Source organism: Protopterus annectens, chromosome 10.part0, assembly GCF_019279795.1.
Source record: "Protopterus annectens isolate FY-2018-M chromosome 10.part0, PAN1.0, whole genome shotgun sequence".
Taxonomy (NCBI): Eukaryota; Metazoa; Chordata; order Ceratodontiformes; family Protopteridae; genus Protopterus; species Protopterus annectens.
In genome coordinates this window covers 1,371,384,071-1,371,401,779 of record NC_056744.1, presented here as the reverse complement: position 1 = coordinate 1,371,401,779, position 17,709 = coordinate 1,371,384,071, and the positions used below count along the sequence as shown (strand labels likewise).

At 39.5% G+C, this 17,709-nt stretch overlaps 1 protein-coding gene across 1 annotated transcript in view; it reads right to left on the bottom strand.

Annotated features, from left to right (window-relative positions):
* LOC122814282 overlaps positions 1-17,709 on the bottom strand; it is a 572,950-nt gene that overhangs the window by 213,771 nt on the left and 341,470 nt on the right. Inside the window, exons 4-5 of the mRNA XM_044086872.1 lie at positions 2,058-2,164; positions 1,730-1,951 (exon numbers count right to left, since the gene is read on the bottom strand). Coding sequence (XP_043942807.1) covers positions 1,730-1,951; positions 2,058-2,164 — 329 coding nt within the window. The remainder of the gene's footprint in view (positions 1-1,729; positions 1,952-2,057; positions 2,165-17,709) is intronic.

Genomic DNA, 17,709 nt, shown 5'->3' with positions numbered 1-17,709 from the left:
TCATAATGTGCAAGTTTTTGTCATTGCACAAAGCATATGGTAATTCCCTTCTGTGTGGTGTAAGGTTTTAGTATGTATATCTCTTTTTTAGAGCACCATTCCCCAATACTGTTTTCACATAGTTGTTCAAATAAAACAATGGATGGTGCAAGGGGAAGATTAAATGTACTCCTTCTGCTCAATACAGCATCATCCATATTTTCATTCTTGGAGGCCATAGAACATTTAAAATTTAATTTTGTTGTGTATAATTTTTATTCAGTTAAAATGTCAACTACATTTGGTTATGGAAGGCACAAATTTAAAACTTTTCTGGAAGAATGAGCCAAAGATGTAGGTAATGACAATAGGGAAAAATGATAGGTTTTGCATCCACTTAGATCATATTTGTCCCTGGCCTCTGGGTATGCCTAAGTCATAGATGTTATTTCCGGAACTGCCTGTTCTGATAGTTCACCCTCCAAAAATCTTGTTCCATATAGCCATTTTGATTATTAGAATAATTGTTAGTTTCTCTCTCCCTTTTTTTCCTCCAGTCTCTTAGATCTCCGAGGAACATCTCCTGAAGTACCCTCCACTCTTTCATCAATAATAACGCTGTCCACCAGTCAATGGTCAAAATGAGGTATTTGTTTACCAGAACCACTCTTCCCCAGAGGGTTGGGATAAACAGTTTTATTCTTGTAATCATTATTGTCCCTTATAATTTTCTTCTGTTTCCATTTAAAGGTAGCTGTCTGTATGAATTCAGCCTAATCTAATACTCATAAAATCCTGCATGTGATGAGAGAAAGTAGATCAGCCTTGATACAGCTGTCTAAAATACAAATCTCATCTTCTAGTTTAGTTAATTGCTGCAAATTGTCCAGTACCATTATTTCCATGAGTTCTGTCCCCATTCTGTCAAACAATTCCAATAGTTCATGGTGGAACACAGAGCTAGCTGTTACGCCATTAAGGTATTTAAAACTGAGTAAACCCTCTGGAACATTCTCAATACAGAAGTTTAAAAATAAGTTGTCCATTTGATTGGCTTTATACTTTGTAAATAGTATTTCATAAAACTTTATCATTTCCTTTAAAGTAAGATCATGACTGTTTGCAAATAATACATTTCCATTAGACAAATCTGGGTGCAGAATGTACGTTTAGAAACAAAAAAATCTTGAATATTAAATCCATTCCCAACCTCAGAAGAACCATCAATAGCATTAGTGCAAACTGCAGCCTAAGGCAGTGTGGGTGGTCCTTTAGAACGGACCGCTGCACATAAGATGAAGGTTTTTCCGGTAATGCACTAGAACCACTAACAGTCACTGTTTGTAAGTATGCTATTTATGTTTGACTTTTTTAACAATAAGAATGATGCAGGGCTTCTGCCCTTAAATTAAAAAAGCATACCCCCCCCCCCATGCACACATAAACATTCCAAAGGGTTCTGTTTGGTAATAACCAAATGACATTTACTAAACTGGCTGCTAATGAATTAAACCAAGTCCATATTGCTTATGGCCATGTTTTCTGGTTGCTCTAACACATCTTCAATGTGCAATAGCATTTTTCTGGTGTAAATTTATGATTCATGAAAAACTGCAGCTACACAATTTGGTTAATGTGTAATTCTCAAGTCCATGATATGTGTTTCAATGCAATGTGCTAAAACTGTTTTGTAAAGGTAATTCAACAAGTACCATTAATAAAATGGAAAATTAGAGTATATAATCTGTACCTCTGCAGTTCCAAGTATTTTAAGCCGAGCTGCTTTTAAAGTTGTATCTTTTTTAAAGTTTGCCATCATGTATATTCTTCCACTAGGGGTCTGCACAAAAATGTCTGGTTCTGATGTTTGCCATGTGATCACAAAGAAAGTGTCATTTCCAACTGATTTATCTATTGACACTGTGCTGTTAAACCATTCTTTTGTTTTAACAGTGAGGCCATTGCTTTCAAGCTGCAAATGTAGAAATAAAATGTATTTCATCAGTTCTTGAAGCACAACAGCAAAAAAAAAAAAAAAATTAAAAAAGTTAAAAAGTTGCCTAAATCTGTTCACAAACCTGAATGGACTGTTGGGACAGATTGCCATTTGAAGATAATATTCCAGTAAATGCATCAGTCAAACCATTAGATTCAAAGCTATCTGTAGCGTAGAACTTATGCCCACCTGCAACCAAATAAAATAAGATCATTAAAACATATCCAATATTTCAAAACAGGCATTAATTACTTCAAATGTCAAGTAATTGTGAAAGCAAACAGATTCAAGTAGCTATGAAAGAAATTATACTAAATTAAGTTGCAGTTTTGACGATATCTTGGGTGTTAAAGTAGAATACACTTTTACTTATTGGAAGCCATGTAGTAGAGATGCACAATGAAATATTCAGAGCTTTCTGTAATTAACCTCTTCTTGTATCAATATTCAGTGTGTGTGTGTGTGTGTGTGTGTGTGTGTGTGTGTGTGTGTGTTATGTATCTGGCAATCTAGTTACGGTGCCAGCAAAAGGAACATACCTTTTTTTTTTTTTTTTTTTTTCATCTTATTCACAGTAAATTGATGGAACTGCAGGGTGTAGACTAACTGTAATTAGCCGATCACTTACATTGTATCGATCAGCTTATTACTGTGGAGTCCATTTTTTTTTTTTTTACTTTGGTTGAAAGCAGAATGTCTGCGTGTCTGTGAGTATGAGAGATGTGGGTGTGTGTCATGTATCTGGCAATCTATTTAGGGTGCCAGCAAAAGGAACATACCTTTTTTTTTTACCCCTTCACTGTAAATTGATGGAACTGTGGGGTGTAGACTAACCATAATAAGCCGATCACTTACATTGTATCGATCGGCTTATTACTGTGGAGTCCGTTTTTTTCTTTTTTTTTTTCCTTTGGTTCAAGCTGAGGGGTCATGGTGCTGCCGTTTAACGGCAGAGCAGAGGGCTGTACATCTAACTGTAATAAGCCGATCGCTTACATTGTATCGATCGGCTTATTATTGTGGAGTCCGTTTTTTTTTTTTCACTTTGGTTGAAAGCAGAATGTCTGCGTGTCTATGAGTATGAGAGATGTGGGTGTGTGTCATGTATCTGGCAATCTAGTTACGGTGCCAGCAAAAGGAACATGCCTTTTTTTTTTTACCCCTTCACTGTAAATTGATGGAACTGTGGGGTGTAGACTAACCGTAATAAGCCGATCGCTTACATTGTATCGATCGGCTTATTACTGTGGAGTCCGTTTTTTTCTTTTTTTTTTCCTTTGGTTCACGCTGAGGGGTCATGGTGCTGTCGTTTAACGGCAGAACAGAGGGCTGTACATCTAACTGTAATAAGCTGATCGCTTACATTGCATCGATCGGCTTATTATTGTGGAGTCCGTTTTTTTTTTTTCACTTTGGTTGAAAGCAGAATGTCTGCGTGTCTGTGAGTATGAGAGATGTGTGTATGTCATGTATCTGGCAATCTAGTTAGGGTGCCAGCAAAAGGAACATACCCTTTTTTTTTTTTTTTTAGTTTTATCTTATTCACTGTAAATTGATGGAAATGTGGGGTGTAGACTAACTGTAATAAGCTGATCACTTACATTGTATCGATCGGCTTATTACTATGGAGTCCGTTTTTTCTTTTTTTTTTCCTTTGGTTCAAGCTGAGGGGTCATGGTGTTGCCATTTAACGGCAGAGCAGAGGGCTGTACATCTAACTGTAATAAGCCGATCGCTTACATTGTATCAATTGGCTTATTACTGTGGAGTCCATTTTTTTTTTTTTAACTTTGGCTGAAATCAGAATGTCTGCGTGTCTGTGAATATGAGAGATGTGTGTGTGTGTGTGTCATGTATCTGGCAATCTAGTTAGGGTGCTAGCAAAAGGAACATACTTTTTTTTTTTATCTTATTCACCGAAATTGATGGAACTGTGGGGTGTAGACTAACTGTAATAAGCCGATCGCTTACATTGTATCGATCGACTTACTACTGTGGAGTCCATTTTTTTTCTTTTTTTTTCCTTTGGTTCAAGCTGAGGGGTCATGGTGTTGCCGTTTAACGGCAGAGCAGAGGGCTGTACATCTAACTGTAATAAGCCGATCGCTTACATTGTATCAATCGGCTTATTACTGTGGAGTCCGTTTTTTTTTTTTTTTTCACTTTGGATGAAAGCAGAATGTCTGTGTGTCTGTGAGTATGAGAGATGTGTGTGTGTGTGTGTGTGTGTGTGTGTGTCATGTATCTGGCAATCTAGTTAAGGTGTCAGCAAAAGGAACATTCCTTTTTTTTTTTTTTTTTTATCTTATTCACTGTAAATTGATGGAACTGTGGGGTGTAGACTAACTCTAATAAGCCGATCGCTTACATTGTATTGATCGGTTTATTACTGTGGAGTCTTTTTTCTTTTTTTTTTTTCCTTTGGTTCAAGCTGAGGGGTCATGGTGCTGCCGTTTAATGGCAGAGCAGAGGGCTGTACATCTAACTGTAATAAGCTGATTGCTTACATTGTATCGATTGGCTTATTACTGTGGAGTCCGTTATTTTTTTTTTCACTTTGGTTCTTGCTGAGGGGAATTGGTGCTGCCGTTAAATGGCAGAGCAGAGGGCTGTCCATCAAACAGTAATAAGCCAATCGGCTTATTACTGTGGAGTCCGTTTTTTATTTTTTACTTTGGTTCTTGAGGAAGGGAATTGGTGCTGCTGTTAAATGGCAGAGCAGAGGGCTGTCCATCAAACAGTAATAAGCCGATCGGCTTACTACTGTGCAATCCGTTTTTTTTTTTTTTCGCTTTGGTTCTTGTGGAAGGGAATTAGTGCTGCTGTTAAACAGCAGAGCAGAGGGTTGCACATCTAACTGTACTAAGCCGATCACTAGCATTGTAGCGATCGGCTTAGTAACTGTGGAGTCCATTTTTTCTTTTTTCTTGTTTTTTTTTTTGCCTTTGATTCTTGCTGAGGGGAATTGGTGATGCCGTTAAATGGCAGAGCACAGGGATGCATAGCTAAGTGTAATAAGCCAATTGCTTACAGTGTATCGATCGGCTTATTACTGTGTGGTCCCTTTTTTTTTTCTGCCTTTGTTGTAACCCCAAATTACAGTGCTCAAACATGTAGGGGGGTGTATTGGAGTAGCCGCTCTGATAAAATAGCTTTCAAGTGATTGTAACATAGAGATAAGGAAGTGAGATTGTAGCTGTATTTATTTATTTATTTATTTATGATCATTTGTTAACCAGGTTGATCCAGCTGGGCTTGTGGCTTGTGGCCCATTTTCAGTGGAAACCCGAGTAGAAAAGCTCCAAAAAAACAATTGAGTTGTGGACCCATAATGATACTCATCTGTGCATGGCTGCAGCTGGGCCTAGTAGAAGTAACAAACACTAGGTGTACATTTCACTATACACATAATACAGATTTTTACATATATACCTCTTAATAATTAACCTCCATTTCCTCTTTTTCTCCTTTTACTATGTTCAGTTGCAAATATGTTTCATAGCTCTTTGTATTATTACAACTTTAATTGATGCTATGTTTCAGTTTTGTCTATTTGTTAATTTGTATACCTCTCTTTACTATGTCTCTTATGTAATAATGTATTTTTTCAGAGCTATCAACAGAGATATCACCTAAATGAGTATTGATTATACAATTTTTAATGTATCCTCTTGTTGTTTAGGTTAAGCCCATTAGGCTAGGGGCCACTTTTCAAGGGCAAACCAGAGGTGGTATTTATACTACTAATGTAAAATTGGCTAGGGCATCACAAAAACTTTGTTCTTGTAATATTTTGTAATACTTTGGAGCTGTTCTCCCCAGACCATTGCTGAAAATGGGGTCCTAGCCAGTTAGACTTTTTCAGTAATTGAATGTTAATTAATGAATACATAAATAACAAAACTTCCTCTACTGTTGTTAATAGGAGGAGCCATGTGTTGTTTTTCATTCACCTGAGCTACCTCAGTTTAACATCTCATCCAAAGGACAACACACTAGTGTCAGCAATCCAAAGACTTCTTCTTCTTTCGGCTTTTCTCAATTAGGGGTCGCCACAGTGGATAACCTGTCCGCTCATGATAGGCAGTAGAGTTTTTACGGTGTCGAGTTGCCAGCCTGGCACCCAATCTTCCACAGAAAGCACACACACACACACACATGCCTAGGGCCAACTGAGAGTGTACAATCCACCTACAGCATGTCTTTGGGATGTGGGAGGAAACTGGAGCACCCGGAGGAAACCCACGCCACCACAGGGAGGACATGCAGACTCTGCACAGAAGGCACCCCAGCCAAGGATCGAACCGGAAAACCTCTTGCTGTGAGGTGGCAACACTAACCGCTGCACCACTGTGGCCGCCCGTCATCAATACAAAGACCTAGACTAGACTGGAAATAGAACCTGCATCTGATAGCATCAAAGGCAAGTGTGCTACCTGTTGCAGTACTGACATTGTGATAATTAATAAAGTGCAGATATCTACCTCACTGTATTACCTGTCACCAGTAATGAAATGTCAGGTGGGACGCCAACTCCATGCACCCAGCAGTGTGAACATTGTCTCAAGATGAGTGTCACCATTGATGGGACATGCTGACGCCATGTGCAACAATGGGATAAAGGGATTGTGGAGGAAAGGATGACAAGAGCAGACAACAACAGTGTATAGATCGGCTTATTACTGTGGTGTCCTTTTTTTTTTTTTTTTATTTTTATTAATTCTAACCAATGGGTACCTGGGTAGTTTATTAACACAAGGGGTTTGCATTCATAGACAAATACAGCATAGATAAGTGCTGATAACCTCATTTACTGGCATACTGAATAGTATTGATGATTCTAAGGCAATGAGTAATAAGAGGTGTGAGCTCAAAAACTGTGTGTCAAATTTGTAGAAGCAGATTCTGCCTTCCCTTTTTATGTATTAAAAAATGTGTTTTCGGAGTGTTTTGTGGCTTGGATGAGTGATATGTGTCTGTAGTCTAACAACTGCTATTACATTCAAATCTTACCAAATATAAAAAATGTGGGAGGTGCATAGTGGTAGTATATGGGGACATATACCCAAAATACAACACACACACACACACACACACACACACACACACACACACACACACACACACACACACTTCTTATGTAGAATTTGAAGTCCCTTTCCAATACTTCCCACCACCTATTTAAATTAGCTCTTAGACTCCCTGTAGATGTCTGAATATATATGTTAGCTTTCAGTACATCTGATTTTTGATATAGTGAGCACTATTACAAAATGGAGAATAACTGAGCACATGTAACTAGAGATGTTGGTAAACAGTAGTAGTCACTACTTATACAGGAGAGACAGACACAGAGTTAGCCAAGCTTGAACTAATACCACAAGGTGAGGAAGAGGGAAGTGGGCAGGGTGGGACACTCAGCCAGATGGGAGATACAAAGGTCAAAATAGACAGAGTAGTGCAGAGGTACTGTTGAAATAGTAGAGGAAGGATAGAGAAGAGCATATATTTGGTAGGGAGGAAGGCAACCTGCACACAAGTGGGAAAAACTGTGAATGATGAAACTGGATGGAGAAATGATACATATAAAAGGGATAGTGTCAGGAGGCAGAAAGCAAAGAGGTGGAGAGTTGGTGTGGGGAAAGAAGGGGCGGGGGGTGATCTTCTGACCTTCAGTTGCAAAACGAATCAGAAGTATAGGCAAGTGAGGAAGGAGAAACTGCATTTCTAGAACCTAGTCTCAGGGCTTAGACTGAGTAACTGTGGGAATAGGTGGCACAAAGTGATCATCAAGGAGGTGGGGTGGACACATGTTGTAGTGTATCAAGCCCCTGGTGATTTGTGATACGAGACAGCTAAAGTGGTAGCAAACAGGATGAGGAAGAGGACAACAATAAATACAAGGAGGTTAGTGGTAGCATTCTCAGAACTATTACCTGCACCATCAGCCAGCACACAGAGGAATGAGAGGATAGGGGAGTATAAGGTGAAAATTTTGAGTACAGATTTGGCCTACAAGAACTAGCAGTTGGGGGAGGAGATGGAAGCACAATATAGCCAAAGGGTTAAAATAGATAGTAAGGGATACAGAGGCTACAGCTGGAAGTGAGTTATCAGAAGAGATCAAGAAAGGGAGACATATGCCATTTATGAAAATAGCATGAAAAAAGGGAGGGACAAACTGACCACTGATCAAAGATGACAGGGGAGATCACATAAGAATTGGAAAAAGCAGAAACACCGAATGAAAACTTTGCTTCAGTCTTTACAAAGTAAAGCAAGTGGAGGGTGCTATACTGGAATGAAGTCAGAGTGGAATGGGAAGAGCATTGGACAGACACCAGTACAGAGGGTGGAGTCTAAATTGAAACTGGCTGCCCTGAGGGCAAATAACACGAGCCATATGGACAGTCTTCCTAGAGGCCTCAGAAATCTGCCCAGCGTGTTTGCAGAAGTGCAAGGTCATGGAAATAAAACAAGTGTAGTATCCTTTTACGGAATGAGGGGGCAGAAAAAATCTGTGGAACTCCAACTGCCCGCTGCTTGAAAGACCTTTTTTGGGTTTTCACTTTTTTTTTGTGTGTGTCCCTATCTGACTCGTTAGAAATCCGGCAACCCTGGCTGTACATCTAACTGTAATAAGACATTCGCTTACAGTGTATCAATTGTCTTATTAGTGTGTAGTCCATTTATTTTTTATTTATTTATTTATTTTTTGTTGCATTTGCTTCTTGCTGAGGGGTCATGGTCCTGCCGTTTAATGACAGAGCATAAGGCTTTGCATGGATTCATCTACCTGCACAATTTGGGTTATGTCAGTCAATCAGTTGGCCACCCATCACATTACATAGGTGTTCTATGCCTATTTTACTGAGTTTATCTATGTTTCCATAGTGGTGGATGGTGTCAAGGGCATTGGCAAGGTCTAGATAGGCTGTGTGAACCACCGTAACCTAGTTCACGGTTCTGGGGACTGACTCAATGAAACCAATCAGGTTTAGGAGGCATGATCTACCTTTCACAAACCCAAATGGGTGGGGTCCAGAGTTTGCAGGTTTCCTGTGTCTTTGTTTATAAGTTCCATGATGATACGTTCCATGTCCTTACAGATCAGGCTCGTCAGCCTAATCAGGCAGTAGTTTGCCGTGTCTGTCTAGACTACCCCCTTCTGGAATGGAATAACAGTAGTTGTGCATCATTCAGTAGGCACAAAGCCTAAAGTGAGGCTAGTATAAAACACGGTACTTAGGTGGGGTGCCAGTTCATTTTGTAGTTCATACACAATACAGCCTGGGATGTTATCTGGTCCCATGGATGCTGTATTCTTGGCTTTGGATAGTGCAGTTTTAACCTGTGCATCTGTGATTACAGAGATTTGACATTCTTCCGTTATTGACATTTGCCCTTTAGGGGGTGAGAGGGGGGGAGGGTTGCCACTGAATGTATATGCCTTGATGTAGCCAATATCAATTGTGCTGTACCACAAAGCAGATCTGACTGTTGCCATTGAGATTCTTGACATAACTATAGAATGCCTGGTGGTTGTCTTTACAATCATTGGTGATTTTGTTTATGCAATTAACTTTTCTTGAATTTTATGAGGGATCTCAGCTTCTTGTTGAGGCTGACAAGGGAGGCTTTCCAATCAGGGGATTTTACTATTTTTTGTAAATGTTTCTTTCTTCTGTTTTTATTTATTTAGTGCCGGGGACCACCAGATCATCATCCTTTTTTTGGAGGACAGCATCTTTGTTATATTTTGGATGGCACAATCCATGCACTCTTCTATACAAAACCCATAGCAAGAACATTTTGACATGAGACTGCATTGAAAGAGCAGGATCCAAAGACAGACATTCTCAACTGGTTGATAAATGAACCCTGAAAGAGGAATAAGAAAAGGCAAAGGATAGTAACTCAAATAAATAATGAAAAAACAGCAAACAACTAGCCCTGAACGGGTGCTGGTTATGTTGTTGGCACTAACTAGAACATATTTTCCACTTGCTAATATATGGTTTTCTAGTAGCAGGCTTTCTTGCCTCCATTAGTACCTGCTGCATGTGCTCAGTAAACAGGTGCCTAAAAGGAATTACGACTGCATTTGATATCCAGTCAGTCATTTGAAGGTAACTGATGCTGGGGTGTATCAATCACTCTTGTTATTGTGTGAGTAGGTCCAGTCTGGGAGGAAACTTGTGCTAATTGGCCTTGGCCATTTCCAAAGGAAGGGAGACCCATGTTTGCCTGGACCAGAAGGGAGTCACCACCATGATCTTGGGGGATTCCTTCAGAATGTTTTCAGTTACCTTACAGTACCTTTAAAATGACAGGAATAAACAAGTGATCCATTTAAAAGTAAGTTACAGTCTCGAGATAGTTCATTACAAGTCAACACTACTAAATTTCCTGGAGATAAAAATAATAAAGCATTGACAACATTTACAAAATGCAACCTTTTTTCCACAAGGGAAATTATGTTCCCAACAAAGGGAAGCACCAGCCCATCATTGATCCCCAAATGCTTCTGAAGAGTGTACTCTTCAGCAGAAGAAATCTTTTTATGTGTCAGATTATTCATAGAATGCCCAGATTTTTGACAACACTTTTTGGTGTGTTCGTCAGAAAATGTGTGTTTTTCTGGCAAATCAGTTGCATGATCTAAGGAAGGAAGTCACTAAATAATGAATTATATTTGCATTTCATACTTCAGAGCCTTCATACAATGTATGTGACAACACAGTTACTCTATCAACTATCTAAGTTCACAAGAGCAATAATTATAATGGGTCCCTGTTTCTAAGTCTTTGTTCCCCCATTTGTATGGCATTTGTCCATATTTCTTACTGTCAGAGGTTGAGAGGTATGAACATTCCTTAATTTTTCCTTTTTTTCGTGTTTTTAGACAGTGCTCAGACGATGCAGATCAAACTGTAAGAAGCTCATCGCTTAGAAAGTAACGACTGGCTTATTACAGTGCAGTGCTTTTTTATTCTTTAATTTTTTTTTTTTTGGCTGTTGCTGTGACACCAGTAATTGTTAACTCATTAACTAGAAGGGTATAAAGTAATATAACTGAAAATTCAAATAATCTCTTAGAATATATGAAACATATCCAGTTACTGTAGATTCAACTCATTGATAACTGCCAAATTGGATTACTGGACAGGTAGACTTAGCAGATGTATCAGCACATCATAATAACAGCATTATTTTATTTTATTTACATTTGTTGACCATGAGTGTCCGACTGGGCGTAGGTCCATTTTCAGCGGAGGACGGGGAGAAAATATCCACAGTTAAAATATGCAGTGAATAGTTACATTGGATGTACATAGCAATGAACAATCTGATCAACATAGCAATTAACAATTACATAGTTACAGATGAAGAACAAAGTACATCAGTACACAACTAGAATCTTTATCATCTGTGAAGTACTTAACAGATATTAACAATTGTTACATTAAGAAGTTCCTGATGTATAATAAGTAGTTAGGCTTATGACCAACCGAGCTTGCAATAATCATGGTAGTTAGTGGGGTGGAAAGAAAGGTAGTGGGTGGTTGGGGTGGGTGATATTAGAGGGGGAGTTGCAAGGGCATAGCCAGCATATTTTCAACATATCTCAAGCAAAGTTGGCAGTGCCATGATTGCTCCCCAGGCTAGTGAAAGCAGATAACATATACATACTAAATCTAGAGCAATTGATAATAGTTTTTCAATCTTACTCACAAACACTGGCTAATCTACAATGTATGTACTGTACCTGTGTACTACGTATGTATTCTACCTACGTTCCAAAGTTCAGCCGTATACCACAAATCTATTACTTACCTTTATTTTTAAAATTAATATTTTTTTGATTGTTCTCTCCACTGTAACTGTTTGTGCCGCATACCACTGTAAAAACACGTCTCTTCTAATTTGTGTGTATACTGATCATGTCTAAATAACTAAATGTGTCTGTAATTTTTCTTTGTGGAGCTTTTCTCCCCGGGCCTCTGCTGAAAAAGGGCCTATTTGGCTCAGTCAGACACCCCCGGTTAACAAATGTAAAATAAATAAATAAATAAATAAATTTTAGGTGCACTTTTAGTAAAGTTTTGAAGTGGGTGCATGATGGTACGGAGGTAATTGTGGTTGGGAGGGAGTTTCCTAATTTGGCTATGGCACAAGGGAATAGTGCTTCTCCAGCAGAGTTATTGGCTTTAGTGACCTGTAAGTGATTTTTCTTGCTGGATCTTAGTGGTCTGGTGGTGTGATAGGGTCGGAGTAGATTATGGAGGGATTGGACTTTTAGTGGATGGTTTACTAGTTTGTGGGCGAGTGTGAGCTGATACCATTGAAGGTGGTGAGGGAGTTCAAGCCAGCCCAGTTCAGTAAGTGAGAGACAATGGTGACTACAGTAGGATGGCCCTCTGGTGAATTAGGTGATTTTGTTGCAGCAGGTCTCTAGCTTGTTTAGATCGCATTGCCTTAGGTTGGTATATATTGGAGATGCATAAAGTAGGGTGGAGATAAGGTGGGAATTTACTACTGAAATGTTTGCTGCTTTGGTGAGAAGTTGCTTAATTCTGTATAACGCTCCTATTTCTTTGTGGACTTTTTTTATGGTCATGGATATGTGAATGTCAAATTGTAGTTTATTGTTTATTTCCACTCCTAGCAATTTGTTGTGCCCTGTTGGGTATATAGTGGTGCTGTCTTTTGCTGTGATGTTAAAGTGAGAGTTGTTTTGAGTAAGTTTGGTGGGTTGGAAGATGAGTAGTTTAGTTTTCTTTAGGTTGAGTATTAATTGGTCATTGGATAACCAAGTTTCAACAGAGGAAAAGGCTTCCTGTGTGACTTTCTGCAGTTTGGGTAGGGACTGGGCTGAGCAGATGATGTTTGAGTCATCTGCGTATTGTATGAGTGTGCCATGTTTCGTGGAAGAGGCTAGATTATTGGTGCAAAGAGAGAAGAGTAGGGATCCAAGGATGTATCCTTGGGGAACCCCGATAGAGACAGGTAGTTGGGGAGATATGTCATTCTGCCATACAATGGATTGTTGGCGGTCAGACAGGTAACTGAAACCAGTTGGTGACTGATTGAAAGAAGGATAGGTTATTGAGGACAGAGAAGAGTTGTTTGTGTGGGACCATGTCAAATGCTTTAGATAGGTCTAGGAAAGTAGCAGAGGAGAGATAGCCATTGTTTGTATGCTGAAGGATAGTGTTAGTAAAGGTGATTAAGGCAGTGGTGGTGCTATGATTTGGTCGGAAAGCATGCTGAGTATTGGATAATGGAGGTTGTTAGTAAGGAGGTAGTTTGAGACCTAAGAGAGAATGCATCTCTCTATTATTTTGGAGAGTGGAGAGAGAATAGCTATGGGGTGGTAACTGGTTAGTTCTGTGGAGGGGCCACCTTTATGGTGAGGAATTATATGTGATACTTTCTATAGTGTGTAAACATAACTTTATGACAGAGATTGGTTAATCAAGATGTGTACTAGGTAGGCCAGAGCATCAGCTGCGATTTGTAGGTATTCACTTATAGGTTCATAGGTTGGTACTGGGCTGTCTGCCCAAAGGCATATATTAGCCCAGCCATGTTGTGCGATATTCACCACCCCTTTAGTAGTTCCCTAGACTCTTGTACTAGCAGCTAGTACCCTTGGCCCCTATCTAGTAGTCATGTTGGTGTGATCCCCGGTGTGAACTTTCTGTTACCCATCCACTCATCAAGGTTCCTCTTGAAGAGTGATAGTGAGGGGCTCTGTCTTATGTAGATCGGGACCCTGTTCCATAGTAAGGGAAGTCTCTGCGAAGGGAATCTATCCCTCCAGCATGTTCTATTCATTGTTGTGTTGAGGTTTATGTCCCTAGAGCGTGTAGCTCGAGTAGATTTGGTTTTGCTAAGATGGAGCATGTTCAACAATTCTGGGTTGGACATGGCTCTGTACGTTAGACAGAGATTGCCTCTGAGAAAGTGGTATGCAACAGAGAACAGTCTTAGCTTTTTCAATCGTGCTGCATAGGGCAACTGTTTGAGGCCAGTAATCCTCTTGGTTAGGTACCTCTGTGGTCTCTCCAGCTGCTGGAGATGTCTAGCCAGGTACATTCCAATTGGTGCATTGTACTCAATAATGGGTCTGATGAGGGAAGAGTAGAGGGGAGGTTGTCTGCTGCTAATTTGGTGGGATTAAGTTTAGTAAAGAGTTTTTTTATGTTGGAGGTAGGAATAGGAGAAAAGAGAAGACAGTGGGGAGATTACTAGTTGAAGGTGTGGACTGGAGGGGATGGCGGTTGTGTTGTATAGCTAGTGATAGTATGGTTTGTGTGAAGTGTGTGTTGAATGAGGTAGCAATATTTTCGGAGGAGTGAGAGATGTTAGTAGGAGGGGTACTGACTTTACCTGGGTGGAGGATAGAGGTTATGGAGCACCAAAATGGTTTGGGGTTGTGTTGGAAGGAGTCTAGGTCAGACTTTTAGTATTGGAATTTGTCTTGATTTATTAGCTTTTTGACTCTATAGTATATTTCTAGGACTTTCTGGCTAGTTGAGGGGGTTTTGGTTTTGGGGCCATGATCCCTGGCTTTATCCATGTATTTCATATTGACTTACTCATTTTCTGTAGCCATGGGAAGGGTTGTGCTTTGGTTCTGGAAAGTATTATGTGGGTGTGGTAATTACGGAGGCTCAGGAAGGTAGTATTAAAAAATTCCACTGCGTCATCAAGACTGAGGTACTTCAGAGGATGCCAGTTACATTCTTTGAGGGATGAGATGAATGTGAGTGGGTTAAAGTTTTTTTTTTTGTCGTAAATTATGGTAGATGATAGGTTTATCTTGGTATAGGTGTTTTTTGAGTAGGAATGTTGTGGAGTGATCACTGAGACTATATGATAAGCTGCCTGTTATATATGGCTGGGGGCTCTTACTGACTAGTACCCAGTCCAGGTTAGTGTGCTTGTTGGAGTTTTTTATTTATACTGGTTCATGACTGGACTGGATTGGGTGAAGCCATGAAGGTTGAAGTGATGGGTTGGCTGGTTGGATGGGTTGGCTGGTTGCCAGAACAGGATTGCCAGTCAATATTGAAATCATCTAAAATTATAGTTTCTTGGGGGAGATGGTGGGTAGGCCAGCTGAGGAGTTTTTCTAGTGGAGTGATGGCCTGTTTTCAACATTGACCAGACAACAAAAGCTCCAAGATTGCAAGGCATAGCACAGACAATAGTTCCAAGTACAAAATGAAACAGAATGATAGAAAATATTAATTAAGCAAGGAACATAATAAGTTTCCTTTAATTTTTATGTTTTAAGACATTCCATAGAAACATTAGAAAAGTACAAGTCAGAGATATTTTCTTAGGTGACTATCCCAGAGAAGTGTCTATTATTAGCAAAGTGAGAGCAAATTAAAGCAGATTTAGGCAGTGACTGTTTAGATGGGAAAGGGCTATATAGCAAAATAGTATTTATCAAGTTATTCAGGTGAAATAGTACCAAGATAAAAAAGTTTTTTTAGGTTCATAGGTGTGTACTAGGTTCATGGCCTTGGAGCCTTTACAAGCCTAACCCATGGTATTACCCTGGCATCGTGCCACCTACCCTTACTTAACAATGCCTCTGTGCTCTGCTTGACATGTATGTAAAGTCTATTCTATAGCATGAGCAGTCTCAGGATTATGAACCTGTCCCTCCTGCATGTTCTATTGATTGTGGTAATGAGGATGAGGTCTCTGGACTATGTGGTGTGAAGGCATTGGCATTTATTTAAATGTATCATTTCCAACCAAGCTGCGTCATACATGGCTTCCTAAGTAAAGCAGAGATCGCCTCTAAGTAGGTGATATGAACAGAGAATAGCTGGAGTTTTTTTGAGTCTGTCCATAAAGGCCAGGTGTTTAAGTCATAGCATCCTCTTTGTGAGGTACTTTTGTGGCCTATCCAGTTGTTGCAGTTGTCTGTTGAGGTACATGCCAAATGGAGCATAGTTCTAACACCAGTCATTGGTCTCAGTGAGGCCTGTCTGTAAGATGTTAACATCACTTGGCAAGTTAATAATATCTGCCAGCTTTGTCAGCCAGAGTCCCTTGCTCTTGTTTTGGACTTCAGAGAAGTAGATTCCTGAGTGGGGAATGGTGTCAATGGCCTTGGCCAGATGAAGGTAGGCTGTATGAACCATCTTGCCTTCATCCACACCTCTAGTGACAAACTCAAAGAAGTCAACCGAGTTGAGCAGGCATGAGCTACTCTTCAGATCCACATGTAGAATGACAGAGTCATATAATTTTCAGTTGAGGGCCCTTAGTGCGTGCGTTAGGTGGCGTATCATAGCCCCTGACATGCAGATGGCTGTTACTTTATCGTTATTCAACCGAGTGAATCGGACATCAGTGTGCCTCACTATTGAGTGACCTATGACTAGTGTTGTTGGGCATGCTTTTGTGCCTTGGGGGCTTTGGTTGCATGGCACACTGTTTAGAGAGTATTGTATCTCATGATTACTGTTGTTTTGTGGTGGATGAGTGTATTTCTGCCTTGTAGGGCACTGATTTCTGGATAGATATTGATTGAGAGCCTGCACGAAGGTGGGTGTGTGGTTTGTGTTTTTATGTGAAGGCAGTGATGGTGTGTGTTCTAGAGGGCTGTGTTCCCTGTGAGGTGATGCTAGTGTTGACCTTCTGTTCTTGACCAGCTATTGTTCTTGCCTCGATAGTGTGTGGCTTACTATTTGGATATATAACTGCATCTCTTGCAAGTCTGAGTGTCGGTATCGTAAGAGGCGATACTTTTTAGGTGTACATCAGACAGTCACTACATTGCCTCGGATTGCCCAAGTTGACCCAGTTAATAAGAGAAGGCACTGGGAAGTGACCATGACATGCATGTTTAGGAGTCAAAGATATGGTACTGGTCTCCAAGACACCTCTTTTTTGATTCCAAAAACAATTTGAAACAAAGCCAAACCAAAAAAGTAGAAAGTCTCAGGAGAAATGATCAGCTGTAACGGATTTATTCACGTAAAATACACCAAATACACCAAATGAACGCTGTTAAAACCATGCGTTTTCGTCCTGTGAAAGACTTCATCAGATTAACAACCATACCTTGGTCATCTTAATTATATACACAATTTAATTAATACAATAACCAATCATTGTTTTTGTTCATTTACAAATGTGCAAACGAGCAATTATACTTGTAAAAACATTAAAAATACATTCCCTTTTTCGTATTTGTGTTAATTAAAATTATTATGTTGATTGTAATAAGTAGCTTGTCCTAAAATCTTCTATCTTATTCTTAAAACTTGTTATATACTACTTTATTTGTGAATTTATTTGAACATTTGTAATATAATGTAATAAGACTTTTAAATTCATTTCCTTTTGTGTATGTAAGGAATTACTGCCATCTACTGTCTGTTTTCCTAATGACAGGAAAAATCAAATTTTAGTTGCTTTTAACTTTAACAATGGTGTGATGGAGATATATTCATTTAGTCCTGGGGGTTTGTTGGCTTCCAATACCAATTGCCACCATAATTCTCTGTAGCCGATGGTTTCCTCCCATGGACCCCCCCTAATATCCTTTTTCACCTGGTTCAATACAAAAAATCTGTACTTGTACTCTTCACATACCTGTGAGTGTCTATAAAGTGCATTAGTGTCTTTACTTCTTTTTATGTCGTACATATGTTCATATATCCTCTTTTTCAAGGATCTTTCTGTTTTTCCGACATACT